This window comes from Phaethon aethereus, assembly GCF_964289735.1.
Source record: "Phaethon aethereus genome assembly, chromosome: 1".
NCBI classification, from domain to species: domain Eukaryota; kingdom Metazoa; phylum Chordata; class Aves; order Phaethontiformes; family Phaethontidae; genus Phaethon; species Phaethon aethereus.
The window spans coordinates 68,190,269-68,211,242 of NC_138575.1; the positions used below are offsets into that span (position 1 = coordinate 68,190,269).

The 20,974-nt window shown below is 48.5% G+C and overlaps 1 protein-coding gene across 1 annotated transcript in view; it reads right to left on the reverse strand.

Annotated features, from left to right (window-relative positions):
• Nucleotides 1-617: 617 nt before the first annotated feature.
• Nucleotides 618-20,974, reverse strand: part of WASHC1 (WASH complex subunit 1) — a gene marked incomplete at both ends in the record, with an annotated part of 32,358 nt that continues 12,001 nt past the window's right edge. The window contains 9 exons of the mRNA XM_082010177.1: nt 618-769; nt 1,313-1,381; nt 2,006-2,164; nt 2,528-2,698; nt 3,186-3,390; nt 4,547-4,682; nt 5,623-5,759; nt 10,674-10,820; nt 11,525-11,636. Of these exons, the coding sequence (XP_081866303.1) occupies nt 618-769; nt 1,313-1,381; nt 2,006-2,164; nt 2,528-2,698; nt 3,186-3,390; nt 4,547-4,682; nt 5,623-5,759; nt 10,674-10,820; nt 11,525-11,636 (1,288 nt within the window). The remainder of the gene's footprint in view (nt 770-1,312; nt 1,382-2,005; nt 2,165-2,527; nt 2,699-3,185; nt 3,391-4,546; nt 4,683-5,622; nt 5,760-10,673; nt 10,821-11,524; nt 11,637-20,974) is intronic.

Genomic DNA, 20,974 nt, shown 5'->3' on the forward strand with positions numbered 1-20,974 from the left:
CACACTTCCCTCTTCTGCCCAAGGGAAGGCTGCATGGACCTGCTTCCTTCAACTTTATTGAAATTTTTCAGACAGCAACAGGCAAAGAATTGCTATAAGCTAGGTAGAAAAAGAAACCATCATGTGCAGAGGCAGGAGGAATTAAACCTCCAAGAAGGGAAGCACACACACACTCATTCTCTTTTCTAGCACCAACCAAGCAAACACGAGCTTCAGCAAGCAAGTAGCAGGGAGACAAATGAGGCAAGGGCTGTTTGCCTGCAAGAGATGTTTTTGCAGTCATCACCAGTCACATTAGGAAAGACAGAGGGCCCTTTAAATCAGGAGCAATGCTAGTTCTCATCCTCTGAGCACAGGCTGCCCCACTACCTGCCACCTAAGGCAGGATTTATTGCACCAGCATGAGCAGCAGCATTGGAGAACAGCAGAAGAAAAACTCATTGATAGGTGTAACCTCAGCAGCAGTTAGCACCTGTTGCTCCTGCTCCTCTTCAAGAAGAAACAACAGGGTCCCCTGCCATACCCACCCTCCAGGAGGTACTTCCATAGGCTGGTGTCTCTCAAAGGTGCCTAGTTCAAGAGTCCTGGGATTCACACTGATGCCTACCTGACCCCATCTATGACTCCCAGTCATCCTCATCCTCCTCACCCCCGGGCTGCTGTGGGGGTGGGAGGGGTGGTATTGAGTCTGACATACGAGCAAAGGCACCAGCAGGACTTCCAGGAGCATCAGGATTTCCAGAGGCTCCTGGCCCTTTCCCCGAAATACCTGTGAGGGAAGGAAAAAGCACCAGTGAGTGACACCTGGGGCCTAGAGAACACAGGTGGTCAGCAAAGGGGAGGGGGAAACACACCTCATACCAGGGCTCCCACCCAGGTGATCCAGGCAAGCAGAACAGCCACTACACTTAAACGCCACCACAGCCCTGTGTGAGGGCTCATTTAACTAAAGCTCCACCTGAGCAAGTCCATGCCCTCTGCTCTGCACCAGGCACTGAGGAGTGACACCAGCCCTAAATGCCGCAGGTACCTGCCAATGCCTTGGGGCACCTTAGGTGCCTCCAAGAGCCGGGGCTGAGCTGCCCTGTTTCACAAGCAGCTTTCTGAGTCTGTCCTCTGCCAGGGACCCACAACCTCCTCTGGGGAGGAGGAGCTCACCTTCTGTAAAGTCACTCCTAGCTGCACGAAGGCACACTCACCGGGGAAGGTGTCTGTTCCCATTTCTAGGGCTGTGGCTGACACAACTGAGGTGCCAGAAAGAGCTCTTGCTCTTTCCTAGGGCCAAGCAGTAGCCCACCCTGCAGAACAGTACCTTTGCGCCTCAGCACCAGTTTGTTGAAGAGGTCTGACATCAAATCTCCACCTTGTCCTGTAGCTCTCACTGAAAACAAGAGCAAAACAAGTCAGACAAGAAGTGTCAGTCTGAACCTAGCGCTACAGCAAAATCATTCTCCTGCAATACTGCATTCAGATTAAAGACAAAAACCAAACCTCTAATCTTGTATTACAGCCCTAATCTCTCCCACTCTAGTCCAGTTTCAGGTCAGGAAAACACCAGGCACTACAGGGCATCTGGGGAAATCCAAGAGTGGAATTCCTTGTGGGGCAAGAGGGGCTGGGCATTTGCAGTCTCATTCTGCTACACTAGCTCCATCAATACCCTCCCCAGCTACCTAAACCAACGTGCTCAAACCGGCTCAGCCCTTGGGCCCAGGGTTTGTGTGTCTGCCCTCATGCAGCACACGTGAAACTTCTACACATGCCCTGAGACTGAGCAGGTTTTCATCAAGAACACGGATGCCCTTTGGGCAGATGGGGTTTAGCAAGTCCACAGACCTTTGAATGGGAAACACCTGAGACCTACACCAGCTTGTGAGGAGAGACACCACCTTTCTGCTCTGTATGTTCTCTGCGCTCCTGGCTTGCCTGTCTCCCCCCAGACCTACACCACCCCAGCCTGGGGCAGAGAGCAGGGAAGATCAGTTCTGTCAAAAAGCCTCAGCACCTTGTTCTTGTTCCTTCTGCTTCTTCTTCTCCAGCTTCCTCTCCTTGACACTGCGGAGGTTGGCCTTCCCAATGCCACCGGCCTGACGGATGGACTCCAGGAGACTGGCACGTCCAGTAGAGGGGTTCACCACCTCCTTGGGGGCTCCCTGGACCGAAGCTGCAGGGAGAGGAAGGACAGGCAACAGCCACGAGTCAGCGTACCAGCTACAGGCCCAAGCAAATTCCCACGGAAAGGGCTGCTCCAATACCTCACCAGCTTCTGCTCAGGGCTGTGGGCCCAGCCCACACACCTCACAGTGATGGGCTTAGACTCAGCCCAACCATGAGGAGCCCAGCCATGAGGAGCCCTGCCAAGGGGGAACTGAAGGTTTGTAGCTCCCAGGCAAGCAAGAGCAGTTCTCCTCCCACTACAGCTTCCCTCCTCTGCTGGAAGGCTGGGAAGCCACAGGGAACCAACCAAAGACACAGGCTGAAGCCAAGGAGTCAGAGTTAGATTCTGCTGGTGATGCCCAGCCCTTACCTGCAGGCACTGCATTGCTGCTCTCCTCACTCACTGTCCGGGCTGGCTCAGAGGGGGCTGTGGGCTGGGGCAGGGGCGGCGGAGGAGGCACAGCAGTTGGTGTAACAGGAGGTGGTGGGGGAGGTGGTGGGGGAGGTGGCGGCGGCGGCAATAGCTCAGCATTTTGAAGGTCTGAAAGATGAAAAAAGTTGCACCTGAAGAATCCCAGAGGACAGCACACTGAGAGCTCCAGCTCAGAGCTTTGCATGCCTCAGCAGCAACAGATCAGAGTCCTCGGCACGCACCGTACAGCAGAGCACTCCCACCTTGTGCCACATCTCTTAACAGTAGGCAGGGCCAAGGCAGGGTTTGAGATTCCCCTACTCTGCCCTCCCCAGCTGCATCCCACTGGGCCTGCCCAGCTCACCCAAGGACATCCCACCAGGCTGCCAGAAGGCCAATCCCTCCTGCCTAGCCATGAAGAGGGTGAGGGAGGTGAGGGGCCCAGAGTCTGGCCAGCACTTGAGCAGGTTGCAGGTTTGACTCAGGCCCAAACACAAGTCATACCTCCAACATCCATCTCAAAATCTCTACCAAGGGACTTTCTGCCTTGTCTCCACCCTCTAGCAATCCCTGCCTTCCTCCTTCACAGAGTCCCAGGGGTAGGGATTGGAAATACCTGGTTGCAAAGGCTCCACCGACTCGGTGTTGAACGTGGGCAGCTCTGGAATAGCACTGCTAGGGGCAGATGGTGCGATGCCAGGGCCCAGATCGGCACTGTACATGAGATCTGCAGCAATGCCAGGCAGGTCTGGCAGGTAGGATGGCACATCAATCTCGGGGACCTGGCCCAGATCTGGCACATAGAAGTAATTTTCAGCTACCTAAAGGAAACCCAAAACAAATAAGATAAGGCAGCGTCTATGCACTTGCTTTGCCTTGCAGCAAGCAGCGGAACTGCAGGAAACGGCCTGGGCGGCAGTCAGAGCTGGGATTGTGTGCCTTGGGTACAGTGGCCGCTTATCAGCTACCCCTACAACTCTGTGCTCTTGTCCTGTAGCAGCTCCCTGTGCTTGGGGGCTTGGAAAAGGCAGGCTGCAGGAGGAGGAAGACATGCAGGACTCTCCCTAGTTTCTTACAAGTGGATTCCACACTCCCTTGAAGGTCTCATGCATCAACTTTTGCAGCCTACATAGGGCAGTCCCTTCTCCTCCAGAAGAGAAAGGTGCCTGAAGCATTTCTGAGGTAAAGATGCAGGAGAAGCATCTAACTACTAACCAAGTAGTTACAGAGGTTTGGTTTTATGTTTAACATACAGACAAAACAGTACCAAAGTTGCACTGTGAATAAAGGGTTTTGTTTGCTATACACACTATCTTCTCTGGTCCAATATGATGAGCAAATGGCTCCCAGGCTCCTTTCCCAAGCCCCAAAGCACACATACCACCATGTACCAGTAAAGCTCCAGGTATGGCCACTATAAGGTGTTGGAGACAAGGTCAGTCACGTGCTGGGGCAGCTGGGTTGGTGCACTGCCTGCCCCATGCCCACACCAAGCACAAACCCTTTGCTCAGGCTGGCTGGCTCTTTTGTTTGCACCAGCAGGAGCCTCTTCCCAGCAGGAGTGATGGGGCACAGACCTACTCCCAGGTACCTTCGAGCCATGGCACTTCACATTCCTTACAAGGCTCAGGAGTTAACACAAGGGGGATGATCAAGTGATGGATCTTCCAGCTCCTCTACAGCCCTGAGGTCTAGTAGCAAGTTGAACTGATATTACATTACTCTTCTCACACCACCCAGCAATGGCTTGAGCAGGGAGAAGCACCTGCCAAATTTGAGGGTTCTGTCTCACGCATCAAGCTCACACCAGGACTGCAAGCACAAAAACAGGCAAGGTCCTTCTGGTGAGACACCCTGCAGCCCCATGAGGGGCCATTCTCCTACCTGCTCTCCAGCCTACAGAAGCCCTCTGCTCTCAGAGAGCTGAGCACAATCCCCTGAAGGGGAAGCTGCTGCATCTCCACAGCTACATCTCACCTGCCGGTCCAGCTGTCCCCTTTTGGTGATGGAGAGAGGAGCATCAAAGAGCTTCTCTTCCGTCTCTGTTTCCAGAGCCACGTGGGTCTTAGTCACTGCTCCAGCCAGAGGATCCAGGAAAACATACTTCTTGTACCTGGGGGCAGAGGATAAGTATTTCAGTGATGCCACCTTGAAAGCCAAGGCCAGAAGAAAGAGCTTACCCAAGAAGGCCTTGAAGGTGGAGACCTCCTGACTCACTCATGCAGGTGGAACATGTTGAGCCTTCCAGTTTCCTTCTTTCAGCCCCATTTTCCTGCCTCGCCCCTCCACAACGAGGAGGCAATCAGCTCCTCACCTTGCCAGCATGGCCTCCACATGAATCCTAAAGCAAAGCCTCACTGTGCTGCCATCATTGTCAAACTCTCCCCCTCCCACCACTGGGCCTGAGACCATCCTACAGCAGGACATCAGTCTCTCCTGGTGACTTGTCACTCAAGGTCCAGGAGGAAAGACAAAGAGGGGGAATAATGCATGACTTGGGAGAAGAAAGAGGAGGTCCAGCAGCTGAAAGCTCAAGAAGGGCTTAAAGAAGCTCTTCAATACAAGCAGAAGGAGGAACCATGAGGTAAAGTCCAATGGGAAAGGGAGCTGCAGCAAGAGGCAGTGGAGACATTAAAGCAGCAGGAGCGGTAAAGCATTGCTGTGAGCAACCATCAGGAGAAGGAGCAGAACCTAGGCAGGCACATGGGGCAGAGAAGGGCAGGAGTGACAGCACCTCTCAAGGCTGGAGAGAAATTATTACAGGGGTATGACAAGAAAAACTAAGTCAGGGAAGGGAAGTGCAAAGTTGGGTTGAAAGCAGGTGAGTGGAGGATCAGGTGCAGACAAAACAACTCTTTCAGCTCAAGGGGAAGAGTGAGGAAGAAAGGGTTGCTAGCTGGACCAGTGGAGAGGTACCAAACGCTGTCCTGTCGAAAGCCTGATATATAAGACCCCCAGGAAAGCAAGCAGCTACTGCTGCTCCCGGGGCAGGGAGAGCTCCTCTGAGGACAAGCAGGAGCAGGTGAGCAGCACAGCGCTGCTCCAGCTCTCACAGGTTCTCGGTGGTGTTGAAGAGCAGCAGGGAGCTGAGGGAACTGATGTTCCTGGGGAGGCTGCCAAGGCCTTCTTCTGCATCATCCTCCTGGTGAATTTTGGTGCTCACGCACACAGGGAAATACTTGAGCTTCTCCTGCAAGAAGAAAAATAACAGGTAGCAAGACACTAAAATCACAGCTGCTGGAACAGCTCTCCTCAGCCACCACAACCCACACTGCTGGATCCACTGCATGGTGTGGGAACCCTATTGCTCCCTGACCTCCTCCTTTTGAGCAAGGAAGTACATGAACAACATTCCAACCCCACATTCATGACAAATCTCAGTAGTTCATGCTCATGGCATGTGCTTTTGGTGCCATGGGTGTGTCATATTGAACAGGTGTTCCCGTGGCAAGGATCCACCAAAATAAAACAACCACTCGGGCTCTGTAGCCAGAGGTGGGGATCACACATCGCTGTCTAAAAGGCATTTGTTATAGTGTCTCCAACTGCTAGACATTTTCATGCAGGTAGAGTCCCCCAAACATCTCTATTACCTCCCCTCTGCTGCCTTCAGTTGATGTTTTAAGAGATGTGATCCCACTGGTGGGGTATGCAGGGAAGGCAACGGAAAAAAGAGGTTAGGAAAAAACAGACTGCCGACACTAGGCAAGAGATCAGGCAGAAGGGAGTGCGCAGGGTGGAATGTGTGCCAGATGGTTTTGCAAAGCCTGAGGGATTTGCAGGAGTTTTCAACTCTAATGAACTGAAATCTCCTCTCTCTTGGTTCTAAAACTTCATGCATAATATATAGAGCTCCCTTTAGAAAAAGACTTATTACATCTGAACTGCTTGACTTTTATAGAGCACAGGAATTGCCATCCCAGATCAGACCAGTGTTTCAGCTAGCATGACAGTGCCTGCTACCACCACATGCTCTGGGGGATGAAGCTCAGTGCCCACAGCACACTTTGCTGTAGAGGGAAGAAAGGCATTAGTTCCTGAACCCAGAGACCCGGGATGGACCAACCTCCACCCCAGACCCCTCCCCACACCTTTCCTCAGCCCCTTCACAGCTCTTGTTCTTTCCTCACAAACTAGGACAAGCAGCAGCCTGGCATCTACGAGGTGGCAAGTGTTCACACCAGAAGAAACCAGAGTACTAACCAGGACAGTTTGTCAGGTTAAATAATTGGACACACTCTTGTGGTTTTCTTCTGTCACCAGGAGATGACCACTTCAAATACTGTCCACAGCTTCCTACTGCCTCACTACTTCCAGCATCCCTGCTCTAACCCATCCTCCGAGTCCTTCTTCCCTCCCTGTACTTGCATGGGGGACATGGAGACCACTGTTCTGTTTTAAGACCACATCTCAGCGACATAAGCAGTTTCTGCTGATTGAAATTTCAGTCTTGAATTTGGTAGCCAGAAATCCTGGGAAATGGCTTAGTCACAGCTCAGTTAATCCACTAAGAGTTTATATGATGCTCTGAGTCTAAAATGGTATAAGAAAAGACCTGGGAGGTTTTGATTTATTCTCCCTGCCCCCTCAGCAAATAACACATTCCTGATTGGGAAAAATACACTGAAATAAACATCTTGAATTTTTACAGAAGCAAGTAGGCAAAAATATATAAATTGTTATTTAGAGACTGTAGAAGCAGATTCAAAAATGAAGGTTCTTTTGATCATTAATATTCATTTCCCAATGTTTAATTTTTTAAGCATGAGGGAGTACTGACGTTTTTGCTAGGACTGTTCACACACACTTAGCCCTCAAGTCATATATATTTTTTTTTAATTCTCTCTTTGTAGATTTCAATTAGCACTGGAAGACTGCATCACTTTAAGGGTGTAGTGAGAAACCAACCATTACCTACGTTTACTTACAAGTCTCATCTAAGGCAGTTATAAAAGCACTAAGCATGAGTATTACTCTGAAATGTAAGGCTCTACATAATCCTTATAAGTGCCACCAAAGTGCTAGTCTTATTCAAGTACCTAGATATGTTTTGAAATTTGGAACAGCTACATACCATCAATAATAGCGTGCATCTGTGAATTCTACAAGTTAACATGCCATTTAAAAATTAGTTTTCTTATATGGACATTAAGATCTTAAGCCAAAAGTTCAGCAACCTTGACATACTGAAGTCATGGGGGGCACATGAATGCTCAAACATCCCAACCTGGGGTTTGGCACCTGGGAGGATCACATCCCTAGGGATGCTGCATTTCCAGGCATTTTTCTTCCTAAGAGCCTACAGTTAAAAATGCATGAAGTCACCCTGCTTCTTAAATTTCATTAAGCACACATTATTACAAAGAGAATTGGTGTGATACACCAGAAATCCCATTCCTCCCATGTCAACAGAATGCTGAGGCTAGCCTGAAAAAACTTGAAGATGAGCAAGTGCCAAAAACCTGGTTTAGCCCACCAACACCCATGGTGGATTCCATCAGAGGCAGAATTCACAAGGACATGCCAAGATACAGACATTTTTGAAGCCTAGCAAGGTTACTCCAGCAGTGGACTGTAACTTTTGCTTGGACCTCTTCTCAAACCCAGGCAGACCATGCCTCCCACCCCATTTTCCAGCCTCAGGAGGGGCACTTGCAGCACCCAGACACAGCTTCTGCCGCAAAGGCAGTGCCCAGTGCCTGAGAAACCCCACAGGGCTGCATCCAGCTCACTGTTAAACCCTGCCTAGCTGCTACCACAGTGACTGCAAAGCCAGTGGCTTTCCAGGCTTACCACAAGGACCTTGTTTCTGGCACTCTTACCTATCAGGGCTTACCTTACCAACCTACACAGTGTCCTCTCAACAGATGAGTTTTCACTTGCATGGGGTATGGAGGGGGAAAGGAAAATCTCCCAGGAGGGAAGCATTAAATAAAACTGCAGAACCACACACATTTCCAACTCAGCTGCTTTTGCCCCAGAGCACAAACCCTAAGCGCTGAGCACAGGCTGCCACCACTTACCCTCAAACTGACACGAGCAGAACTTGCTTTCCTGGTGGGGGTGTGTGTGTGCATGCGTGAGTGAAGTTAGCAAAGGCCACTGCAACTGCTCCCAGCAAAGAGGCCCTCATTAGAAGTGAAAACAGGCAGCGAGCCTCTGCTGAGAGCCCTGAATAATTGAGGAGGGCATAAATGCAAACATTAGACTTCCCTCTGTCAGATTTCATTACTGCTCCATGCTCAGCTACGGCCGAGAAGGGCCTGTCCCCCGGAACGTGGTCAGAGCTTGGCCGCACCGAGCCCTGCTCAGCCCACCAGCTGCTCCTGGTGCAGGCCCCTCCATCCTTCATCAGCTGACAGCCACTCGCCAGCACAGCAGCGTCCCCCTGCCCCACGGAAGAGCTGCAGGAGCTGGTGTGTGCGCGAGCTTGGCACCAGTGACAAGACTACTGCGTGAGGAAGGGTCAGCGAAGCCAGAGAAAGACCAACAACCCCAAGGGAGAATGAAAAGATGGGTCACTGGAGAGGAGGAACAAACACAAACACACGCCGGGGCCTGCAACGAAGTCCCTTTGGTGACAGCAGCCTTGGTCATGAAGGGCAGAACATGGCAACGGTACTGAGACCGCCCGGGACAGGGAAGAGGTGGCATCGCAGGCAGATGGCAGGGGCAGCGGGGAAGGGCACGCAGAACCTACTGGAGCCAGCGGGCCAGTCGGATGGGCACACCATTTGCTCTTTTCAGGACACTGCTTTTGACCAGCTGATGCTCTTCTCATCTACACGGGCACAAGCCTTCAGGGTGGGCGAGCACCTCCCCTGCCCACGCACTGCCTATCTCTGCTCCCCACCATGCTCTGATGGGATGGGGCCACCAGCCAGACAGCACAATGGTAATCAGCCTCCCCTGGCTGGCCAGCAGCAGGTCCCACGCAGCTCTGCCCTGCGCTACTGCTGGGGCTCAATGGAAGCACGAACCCTGCTTCCCCAGCCTGGCTGAAATAGTCATAACTACCTGACTGTGCAAGGTCTCAACTCCATTAAAACTCAGGCAAGTTTAGTGTGATAAATTATTCAGTGGCAGCTTTATTTTTGGGCCAAGGCACACAAGGATGAGGAAGGATGTCTATTCAGGGGTGGAGAGCAGGAAAGTTTTCAGGCTGATCCCTAACCTGCCAGGGAAAGCACACCTGCTACTCCTGGCACAATGCGTACACAGAAACTTTTAAACTTTAAGCACAGCAACTCTTCCTCCCTTCCTTCCAACCTGGGGATGTTGACCCAAATCATTGGAGATCCCTTTGGTAGCATTTCGGACCAAACCCACCACTTCTCAGACCTCCCTAAGAAGCCCCTCTCTGCCACTTCATCCACAGGCTAAGAGGGAACTCAATACTTCAGGATCTCCTTCAGCACCACCAGTTGCAGACATCTGTGGTATGGGAACACCTGGAAGACCCAACTGTGCTGGGTACTGACAGGTTCAGCCTCCCTCTGAAGGGCTTGCAACCTACAATAGCTGAACACAAGGCAGAGAAAAAGCAAAGCACAAACAAAAGATTTAAAGAAGCAAAATGATCTTCTCCTCCAAGATGTAAAACTTAGGTGGGAACCAGGGAGGGACAATACCCAAGTGTGATGCTTTCCTGGGACAGAAAAATGCTCTAATGACTTGTTTTGATCCTGACACACTCACAAGCACTTTTACCTTTCCCTTCTCACCATCACTTATATTAGAGCTTTCAGAAACTATTTTTCAAACAATTATGACCCTGATTCCAGCTGTTTTGCTATGCATAGCCAAAGGCTTAAGGCCAGCCAGCAGCACCCACCAGCACCGCTGCAGGGAACAGTGGTGTTTCAGGAAATGGAACTGCTCTGGAGAGTTGGCAGCTGACAGCCACCCAGAGCACTCAACCGCCACACCAAGCTCTGCAAGCTTCCCAGCCTGACCTCATGCACCCCCACCAACAGTCCACGCTGAAAAGATGTTCTGCTTCCAGCCTATATCCTAAAGCCTTGGTCTACTTCTTCAAAGAGACTAACAGCCTCCCAGCTTCTCTTTGCTTGTTCATCTCAAGGTCTGTTCTCCTCCCCCTTACCTGCAGAGCTTTCTCATCCAGCACTCTGTGTTTGCTCTGAATCTTGTGTCTTGGCCATTTCTGTTTAGCTGGGTCTTCTGCACCAGCAAAAATAGAACTGTACTCCTGCAGTCGTTCAGGGGCTGGATACTTGGCACTGGAAAATACCTGTGGAAAGACAAGGAGGGATTGAAAAATCCCAACAACTAAGCAATCCTACACTACAGAAACACATGGAGTGGAGTAAGCACACAATTTGTGCTGCTGGTGGGAATGGACAGCGTTGGAGTCAACAGGATCCTAAGGGCTACCTGCATGGACCCAATCATGCATGGGCTGTCACTTCAGAAAGTAAAAGTGCCAGAATTTCTCTCTATATGTGAGTACTAGGAGTACATAAGCTTCCACTGGCAAGAAGGGAATCTGAAACACTGCATTAAATGGAGGAAGAACAGGGAAAGAAGAGTTTTCACCAGTTTTACATGGCTCAATAAGATTAAGGCAGACTAAGGGGAGGCTCTCTAACAGCAGTTTTCATTTAAATAGCCAAAGTCTATCAGCCTGATGTGAGAGGGTGTTTGGCTTAGCTCAGCACATGTCTTTTCTCTTTCTCAGGAAAAGCTGGCTCAGTAACTTGCATAGGCATCATAAGGCCAGGAGCTGTGTGGCTCATGGGTCTACAAATCATCAACTGGCCGAGTCAGGAAGGGGATTCTCATCACAACCTTGCTCAGCAGCAAGGCATGGAGAGGTGAGTGGGCAGCAGCTGCGGCAGCCAAGCATCTGTTCTCCTCTAGATCTTACATCATGAGTAAAGAGAGAAGGTGGAAGGAAGAGAAGGGAGGCCATGCAGCCTTCACTGAAGTCACTACCTTAATAGCCTTCTTGCTGCCTTTTATCTTCTCAATCTTCGCCTGGGCAAGCGTGACTCTCTCACCGATTGCCTGAAGCTGTGCCCGGCTGGCCTCCACTCGCTGAGAGATCCTAGGAGGCAAGCACCTTTCTTAAGATGAAGAATCCAGAGCCAGAGATTTTTTGGCAACAGCCAGTGCCCAGGCCCTCAAGGAAGGATATGAATCTCGGTGGACTGAATTGTTTCACAGGGCAAAATAGTGCTGGTTGAGATATGCCTGTCTCAGTCCCACCGAGAGCTTTATGTACTTTGACATGAAGGTGGGTCTAGTCTGTAACTCACAGCGCAACACTCCCACAGTTGTTTGAGGCACAGCACAGAAAGATGGAATGCTGCAAGCTTTTTTGTGACACCAGAGTGCCACAAACCTCCCGCCTCTCTGCAGGTACTGCTGACAAGAAAGCCACAGCCAGTTATCAACTGCCAGCATATTTTTAATAAAAACGCCTTGTTAAAAATGAAAGGCAACACATGCTAATGAGCAGAGTTCAGGACTCACAAGGCTTATCCTGTCCTCTACTATACCAGCAGTTTGTTGCACAACTTTGTCCGTGTTGCTTTGCAGCTTTGTGATTTGGTTTCCACATTGGTTAAACAATGTTAGGTCCTCATTTGGAGCAATAAAGCACGCTAACTTGCATACTTTTTGCATAACTAGATCAGCATCAAAATACTTTAGGACCGAAGTGAAATGCACTCTGTGGCAGCAAGGGATAGCGGTCACTGGTTAAGTACCTCTGTGTTCACCACACAGACATATTCCTTTCCCACAAAGCTTATAGCAGACACCTTGCAGCCAGAGGTGTGACTGAAACAGTCGCTACCATGCCACAGGAACTGTCACATGGGCTCAAGCAGAGGCTAGGAGGGACATCGGAACCAGGCATCAGCTACAAGTAACTATGGAGTCACCTGCTCAGAAGAGACCTTCCTTCCTCATGCATAACGAGCAGGATCTCCCTAGCTTCAAGCCGAAAATTGTTCTGAATCTTCACCCCTCTAATGAAACCAGCAAATAATATTTTTATGGCTATACAACTCACTAGGAGAGATAGCGCTCCACTTCAGCAATGTTTTGTAGTGATTGGATCATTTTGTGCCTGTAAAAAAATCAATCTCAAGTATTGCCTTTAAATTGCACCAAAGGTCTCTCTTTGCTTTTGAGAGCTCCCATGCTTTTTTCCCCACTCTGTATAATTCCTTTTAGTAACAAATTTGACATCAGCAGTGATCCATGATTCCCATTTTCAAACTGTACCAAACCTGTCTTTTCAAGTATTTTCACTCTGTGCAGCACATTCCCTATTTCAGTACAGAAATGGGACTCCACTAAAGCCCTGCCACTGTAGCTAGTGAAAAAACAGCAAGTACAAGCAGGCTATTCACCTTATATCGTTCTGAAAGACCCACACTTCTTTTTCTAAGCAGCTTGAAGTGTTTCTGTTTGTTTATAGCCGTGGTCCCCAATTTCTGGAGGCATGAAAATCCTTATGCATATGGCAGGAGAGCACACAGCTTGTTTCTACTTTATTCTTTTTGGAGTGGGAGATGAGCAAAACTGAACCTCATGAGATTCTCACTCTCAGAATTATTCTCCATTTCCCCATCCTTTTATTTTAAATACAGCCTAACAGCTTGTATTTTGTACCAACAGGAAGTATGAATCCGTTCATGATTTCCTTCCCACACCCTCCCTCTGTCTCAGTGGTCTCAGTGGAGTAAGTCCACATCACTTATACACTTGATAGTTCTCAGAGTAGTTTCTGTTGGTCTTTAAGTGTGCATTTCCTAGCACCTGTCTGCAGCAAATTTCATGTGTCACAGGGCTGTCCCATTGCCTTGTTTTGTTAAAGTGTGAGATGCCTCTGAAGGACCTAAGTCTTTCCTAACTGCTCTCTCCAGCAAATTTTCCCACCTCACAGTTCACCTCTTGTTCTAGATGTTTCATAGTTGTATTGATTGACACTATTTCCAGCACTGCTCCTGGGGGCGTCTGACTATTTTTACTTCCTTCAAAGCTGAAAAAAACATTGGTCATTTATTTCTGCTTTGCCTCTCTCCCTCAAATCAATGATGCAATTTTCCCCTCTCACCTGTGAGTAGACCACTCCTAGAAGAGCTCAACAAAGCCCTCCTGATGCTCCAGGTGAAAGGAAGGTATCAATGGCCTTTTAGCCAGCACCCTGCTGACTTCCAGACACAATCCTCAGGGGCTGACCAAGCACATGTTCCTCTCCCAGAAGAAATATTAAGCAGAGAGTTATGCAAGCTCAGGCCTGGAAACCAATAACCATTCTCCTCCCTCACACTCCACGATTGTGAGCGGGTTGAGTGAGGCAAACGCTTCCCTCACTCCCTCTCCTGCCCCACTGTTCTACCAGGTATCACCTCTTCCTCTCCCTTCTCACACGCTTCTACTAGCTGTAAAGCAGCAAAGGAATTATTGAGGAACCCCAGTTTTCCTTACCTTTCACCCTTAACCACTTCCACATTTAACATTCACCCTCTAACACACCCGCTTTAGGAGAAGAACAGTAACACAACTCCCTTTACATCCCCACCAAACACAGACAAGTGCAGGGACTATTACAAAGTGCTTCTTGGTGCCAGAGTACTAACGCCTCCTGAAGCGCACAAACAGCAGCGGGGTAAGAACAGAAAACAAAGCACCTCTCAGCCCACAGCGTTGCATACGTCTCATTTAAGGCTGGCTGGAACCTCTCTTAGAAAGGAAGCATCCCTAAAAACAGAGCATGACTGGCAATTACCGTGTCCTAGCTGCAACAGTAATGGCGCATCCAGAAAGGAAAGAGGGAAGACATCTATAACTTCATCCATCCCTACTGCCCACCGAATATAACCGAGAGTGACTACATTCACCCACAAAAGGACACTATCAGGCAGACCGCCTGCTCCCAGCACAAGCTGGGGAAGCTGTCCAGTGCCAGCTCAGGTGTTTTGAACCATGACAGCTCCTCTCTGCGGCACCCTGTACTTTCTCCTGGGATCTCCTACTCTAGGATTCAACAGGCCAAATCCCAACATGCCGAAAACCTTCCCCTGAGGTGGTACACATGCAGGCACACAATACAGAAGGAATACACACCAGTCTACGGAATTAATGCTGAGCAAGATAACTATGAAAAAGATTATTAAACTCCCCTCAATCCAACTAATCCAAATTCCATCACATGTACAGGCTCCTAAAAGCACATGACTGTTATGCATGCACAGTTCAAGATAGAGTTGCATGTGTTAAGAGACAACATACCATATTGATACTGAAAAAATACATGGAAAAAAACCAAAACCCGTCATGCTCAAGTGTCCTCCAGCAACTTTAACATTTCTACTGCTGTGGAAACTGAACTTATTTCAAGGAATCAACCTGGTGTTTGTAAAGGAAATAGTAAGGGATTAAGAGGGCTGTTGACAAGGATTTCAGGGGCAAAGGGTTTGAAGCAAGATGGCATTCAGACCTCAACCTCCCTTTAAGGAGGAGTGTGTTAGTGAGTGGCATTTGTTTGAAAAGCAGTTGCAATCAGGACAGGAGGTGCAAGTGTTAATAAAACAGCACCATTACTGCCTCTCAGAACCCTGCACTCAGACAGCCAAAAACCACCATCAGCATCTGAACCTACCCTGTGCCTATCCTATTAGTCATTGCTGTGTTATTTTGCTCTTGGTGCTCTTTTCTACTCGAGAAAACCCTTTAGTTAGATTCAACGTGACTCTGGAGTTGCAAAGAAGCAGGAGGCGTGCAGCGACAAGGATGCATATTTCAGGACAGGCGAAAAAGGGGCTCACAGAAGAAAGGAGAATCTCACCTGCCTTCTGTGGTGGGTTGACTCTGGCTGAACACCAGGTGCTGACCAAAGCCACTCTATCACTCCCCTCCTCAGCTGGACAGGGGGAGAAAAAAATATAATGAAAGGCTCATGGGTTGAGATAAAGGCAGAGGGATCACTCACGAGTTACCATCATGGGCAAAACAGACTTGACTTGGGGAAATGACTTTATTACCAATCAAATCAGAGCAGGATAATGAGAAATAAAACCAAATCTTATAAACACCTTCCCCCCACCCCTCCCTTCTTCCTGGGCTTAACTTTACTCCTGATTTTCTCTACCTCCTCCCTCCACCAGCGGCACAGGGAGACGGGAATGGGCGTTGCAGTCAGTTCATCACATGTTTCTGGCGCTTCTTTCTGCTCATACTCTTCCCCTGCTCCAGCATGGAGTCCCTCCCACAGGAGACAGTCTTCTACAAACTTCTCCAACATGAGTCCTTCCCACAGGCTGCAGTTCTTCACAAACTGCTCCAGCCTGGGTCTCTGCCACGGGGTGTCGTCCTTCAGGGACAGACTGCTCCAGCGTGGGTCCCCCACAGTGTCACAAGTCCTGCCAGCAAACCTGCCTCAACATGGGCTCCTCTCTCCACAGGTCCTGCCAGGAGCCTGCTCCAGCGTGGGCTTCCCGTGGGTTCACAGTATCCTTCAGGCACATCTACCTGCTCCCTTGTGGGGTCCTCCATGGCCTGCAGGTGGGTATCTGCTCCACTGTGGAGCTCCATGGGCTGCAGGGGGACAGCCTGCCTCACCATGGTCTTCACCACCTGGAACACCTGCCTCTCCTTCTTCTCTGACCTTGGTGTCTGCAGAGTTGTTTCTCTCACATATTCTCACTCCTCTCCTCAGCTGCAGTTGCCATTGTGCAGGTTTTTCCCCCCGCCTTATCACAGTTATCCCAGAGGTGCTACCACCGTCACTGATGGGCTCAGCCTTGGCCAGCAGTGGGTCCATCTTGGAGCCGGCTGGCACTGGCTCTGTCAGACACAGGGGAAGCTTCTAGCAGCTGCTCACAGAAGCCACCCCTGCAGCCCCCCTGCTATCAAAACTTTACCATGCAAACCCAATACACCTCCAAATCCTGGGCACTGAGCCAAACCAACCTTTCCCCTCCCAATGCATTTCTTTGGGGAAGTAATACATGTGGTAGATTAAATCTATCTAGTGGATTATCTCTTAATCCATACAGACTTGAATTTTTGATCTAAGCAGATATTAACGCCAATCTTTCAGCTGCTTTGATTCAAGATTTCACATTCTCTTGTCCCTCTCAAATCTTTTTGCAGTCAAGCCCCCTTCACCTCACCCCCAACTTAGATCTCATTTCTCCTTTCTCCTAAAGCCCTCATCCCACTGCCTTGAGCTCCTCTCCATTTTAAAGGTGACTCTCTCCAGCACCTGCAGTAGGTCGCAGGAATACTTCCTTCCACCTCACTGCCTCCCTCGCTGGCCCCGTATCCTGTCCCATCTGCAGCCATGGAGCAGATCACTTCCCGTTATTTCCTTGTAACTCCTCTGATAATCCTCACATTCAGGTGGCCACTTAAAGACCTCCTCTGCTTCATCTGTATCTGCTTGTGGGAGAAAAATTGCTGTTCTATTACTCCCACAGGAAGAAGATTTGAAGCATTAGGAATCTGGCATCCAGGACACCAAGACACTGCCTGTCAGTTGTCAGCACTGACACACAGTAATACTATATTTCTATGAGGGTCTCCAAGCACTCCACAATGCCAAAGAAGAATTCTGATTTTTATCATCTATATTTGCTAGGGATCAGACAGCATCAGAAAAAAAGTTTAAAATCAGAGCAGGTTTAAAGACAGGCTGACAAGTTTCCCAGAAAGGTGTCTGAGCAAGACAGAATTCAGCTGCAAGGAAGCATCACAGCAGCAGGAGACTCTTTGCTGTCCATGTTGAACGTACGCATCACCCAAAAGTGACAGGGATGACAAAACTTGGGAAGTGGGAGAGAGGTGAGCACCACACCAAGGTGAATGAGAAAGGTGAGGCAGCAGAGGCTGGGAGCAAACCTCTCTAGAATACCAAAGAGCTTCAATTTCATGTCTGAAGTACAAAAGTAAGTGATCAACCAAGGAGAAAGAACATTACGAAGCAGAATGAGGAATGAAGTTGCACAGGAAGATAAGGCAGCTGAAGTATTAAATGACTTTTTCCTTAAATGAGGACTGTACACATCACAGCAAGTCAGGCTTCTGGTCTCATCCCAGCCCCGGCTCCAGCCCTGAGAGATAGCAGGGTGGTGCTTGGCACTGGTATTCTAAACTTCTGAGTGTATATGGTACATTTGTTTTATAAACCTTTGGCTTTTTGCCTATAAGTCAAGATGCTTTTTTTTTTTTCCCCAACAAAGTGTGCTTTTATTAAATTCCTCCCTTACTGCAGAAGGCATGAATTAGAAAGGACAGAGTTTATGGTTGTTGTATTTTATTATATCCCCAGACCTTCCAAGCGGCTGGTGCTGTAACAGGGTAACAAGAGAAGATAACAGTGCTGGGTGCCATTCATCCTTCCACAGCACTGGTGCCAAAATAGGGTACCACTACTGATGCATTCACTGAGAAACCATTAAACCTCTAGGGCAAATTTCAGTGCATTTCCAAAAGTGAGAGAACCACTGGTGAGGTAAGGAGAGACTACCTCCCAGGGGAGGGCAGACATCATCCCATGAGGAAAGCAGCAGAAGGTGGTGCTGAGGGTGCTAAATGTCCACCTTTCTTCTCAGGCTACCGAGCCTGCTCCTCACCCACTTCTTTCCTGGGACACAGAGGCACATCACTGCTCTCTTCTACTTGTATGCTGTGGAGATAAAGCAAATCTCAAACTTTTAAAAGTTTTAATTTGTCTAAGAATCTTCTTGAAAAAAGGCCATGGGCTTTTACGGCTCCTCAGGCTGCTGAAGTGATGGGGAAACATGAATGCATTGCCCCCGGTACCCGTAACTCAGGGCTTTGATGCACAATCCACTAGACTGAAGCAGGCCTAGAGAGCTAGGCTAGAATATCTAAGCGTGTTCTGGCTGGCTAACAAAGGATAACGTTTTATGAGGCACTAGAGTGTGCTTTACAAACAGCCTTACCGCATACCGATGTTGCTACACACGGCGGTGGGCCAGCTCACCGTCCGCGCAGCAATGACTGGCAGAGTCAGAAATGGACTGTGAGAAGCCCAAGCCCCATTCTCCACACTCCCATGCAGTGCCTGTGCCCCAGCAGCTGGCAACATCACAGGATCGAGGTGGAGAGAGCAAAGGAAAGGCTGCTAAGACATTTACGGTTTACAGCAATCCAGGGAAGCACTCAAAGCCAGTTCACAAAGACAATTTGCCTCAAAAGGTTGAAAGGCAAAACGCAAAAATGCATGCTTCTATAAAAAGTCAAATACATTCAACTACTCAAAGAAAGATCAACTTGTTTGCTTTCTGCTCTTCTCTCTCTATATTTAAGCAGTTTTAAAAGTCTTACTTCATGTCTGAGTAAGTGTAATCAGAAACTGTCATCATACACCATCTCTGACAGAAAGAAATCCCAAGTGACATAGTGTAATCAAAGTTCCTTCCTCCATTAAGGGTTTGGGTATTATACTAATTAATGCTTATCACACTTTGATTGCTCCTTGAGCCTGATTTGCAGGTGTTTCAGCATTCACATATTGCCCTGCTCCTGTGATGCTGAAAGGCTTTTCAGATTGGAGGGTGATCAAGGTTGCCAGGTTATCCTCAGCAGGATCTGGCATACATCCCTCTCCACAGGTCATGTTCTCACAATAATTTCGTTTTGATTTTTAATCTCTCATTTCACAAAGGTGCTCTCACTACTGTGAATTAAGTTTATGCAAAACTGGAAACTTAGAATTTTGACCTATCATCACAGCACCCTCCTCCCTCTTTCCCTGCAGCTTGTTCTCCTCCCCAGAAAAGTAGCTGTTTTATTTTCCTTTGCTTTTTTTTTTCTTTTTTAAAAAAGGCTACAAACAAGTTCTTCTTCAACCTTCCAACCTTTTTGCTTGCCTCCCACCACTGACTGATCTGAAAGCAGACAGGCTTTCCTTTTTTTAGAAGAAATATATACTAAGTAGAAAGCCTGTGTTTGCAAATAAATTGCATAATTAGATCTTCTATTTAAACTATACAGGCTACTTCACCATTAACAGCATTAAGATATATATAAACACAACAGGTTCTACCATCAGGGTGACAACTTTTGGGAAAGATGGTCTAAAAGTAATGGGGAAAAAACCTGGTTCTTCTACCAGTACTGCTGGAGTTTCATAGGTGACCTTTTAAGTTCCTCCAGTGGCAGAGTGGAGGCCAATACTGAACACCACCATGGAGCTGCTTCCCAGAGCAGCCACCACAAAAACAGTCTTGAGATATTAGGCAGCAGATGCTGTAAGTACTAGTAACTGGTTTGTTATCTATATAGTCTTCACTCTTCCTTGCATAATTCTCACAATATGAGAACTCACTGAAGCTCAATCTTTTGTAGTAATAGTCTTAAGTGGTGTTTTTTCCTAAAATCACTATTGAAAGGAAGGCTAATCCTGTTTGGACAGAATTCTACGACTGTCAGAAGTAAATTTTGTTTACGTGCTGCTTGAAGTTATGGATCATATTTGGCAGATAGCTTGAAAAGGTGTTTTGGCACCATGTAACCTTAAATTAATCAACTGTGTACACAAACATTAGGTTTCTCTTTCTCCCACCATTCTTAGAATAGCCAAAGATCTTCCTCCCTGTCCTCACAGAAGAGAAAATGTGCATCACTACACAGAGTCACAGGAAAAGTAAGTAGTGGAGAAATGCCCAGGTGATCCTGTGGTGAATGATATCTGGGGGCAGGGAGAGCTAACGCCTTTAAAAAGTCTCAGATTCCTCTGGATCCCTGAGTGCAGAAGAAACTCCTTCCTAGCCTTCATTTGGGCACCATGTCTGATTCTATACAAACAATGCTTTTATTGTACACTTCACTCTTACTGAACGTTATGCTCTACATTTCCTATCAGCAGTAGTCACTGGAGTCAGATCAGCCTGGATTTAAACGTCTGATCTGTGCCTTCTGCCAGGTGAGGTTGCAAGAGAAAAAGAGCGTAAGCCACCACCCAAAACTGGTGGTGTTCTGAGCTTCACCTGGAGGTAGCAACAGCAGAAGGCTAGCACTGACAAGTCTGCAGCAGCCTCCCCAGCCCTTTTAGCCTGTGCCTCACTTGAGCCAAAGACACCTCGCTACATTGCCACAATAATGTGGGAAGGAAGAGTGACATTTGCAGAGCCTCCCTCCCCACTGGCAGGGCAGTCCACATCGACTCAACATTGCAGAACAAGAGGAAAGCCTATCAGAAGATCAGGAAGTTCTTCTTTACTCCTAGCTTTCCTCTACACCTTCCAAGTGGATTTTAATCAGTTTTCTTGACCGAGGTAAGTAGCACCCGGTTGCACACATGTGATAAGAACTGATTTAGTGAACATCCCTAAAGGTTCTACTACAGAGCGTGCTCTAATGTAAGGCTGAACGTACCAGGTAAGCTGAGCTCCCACCCGT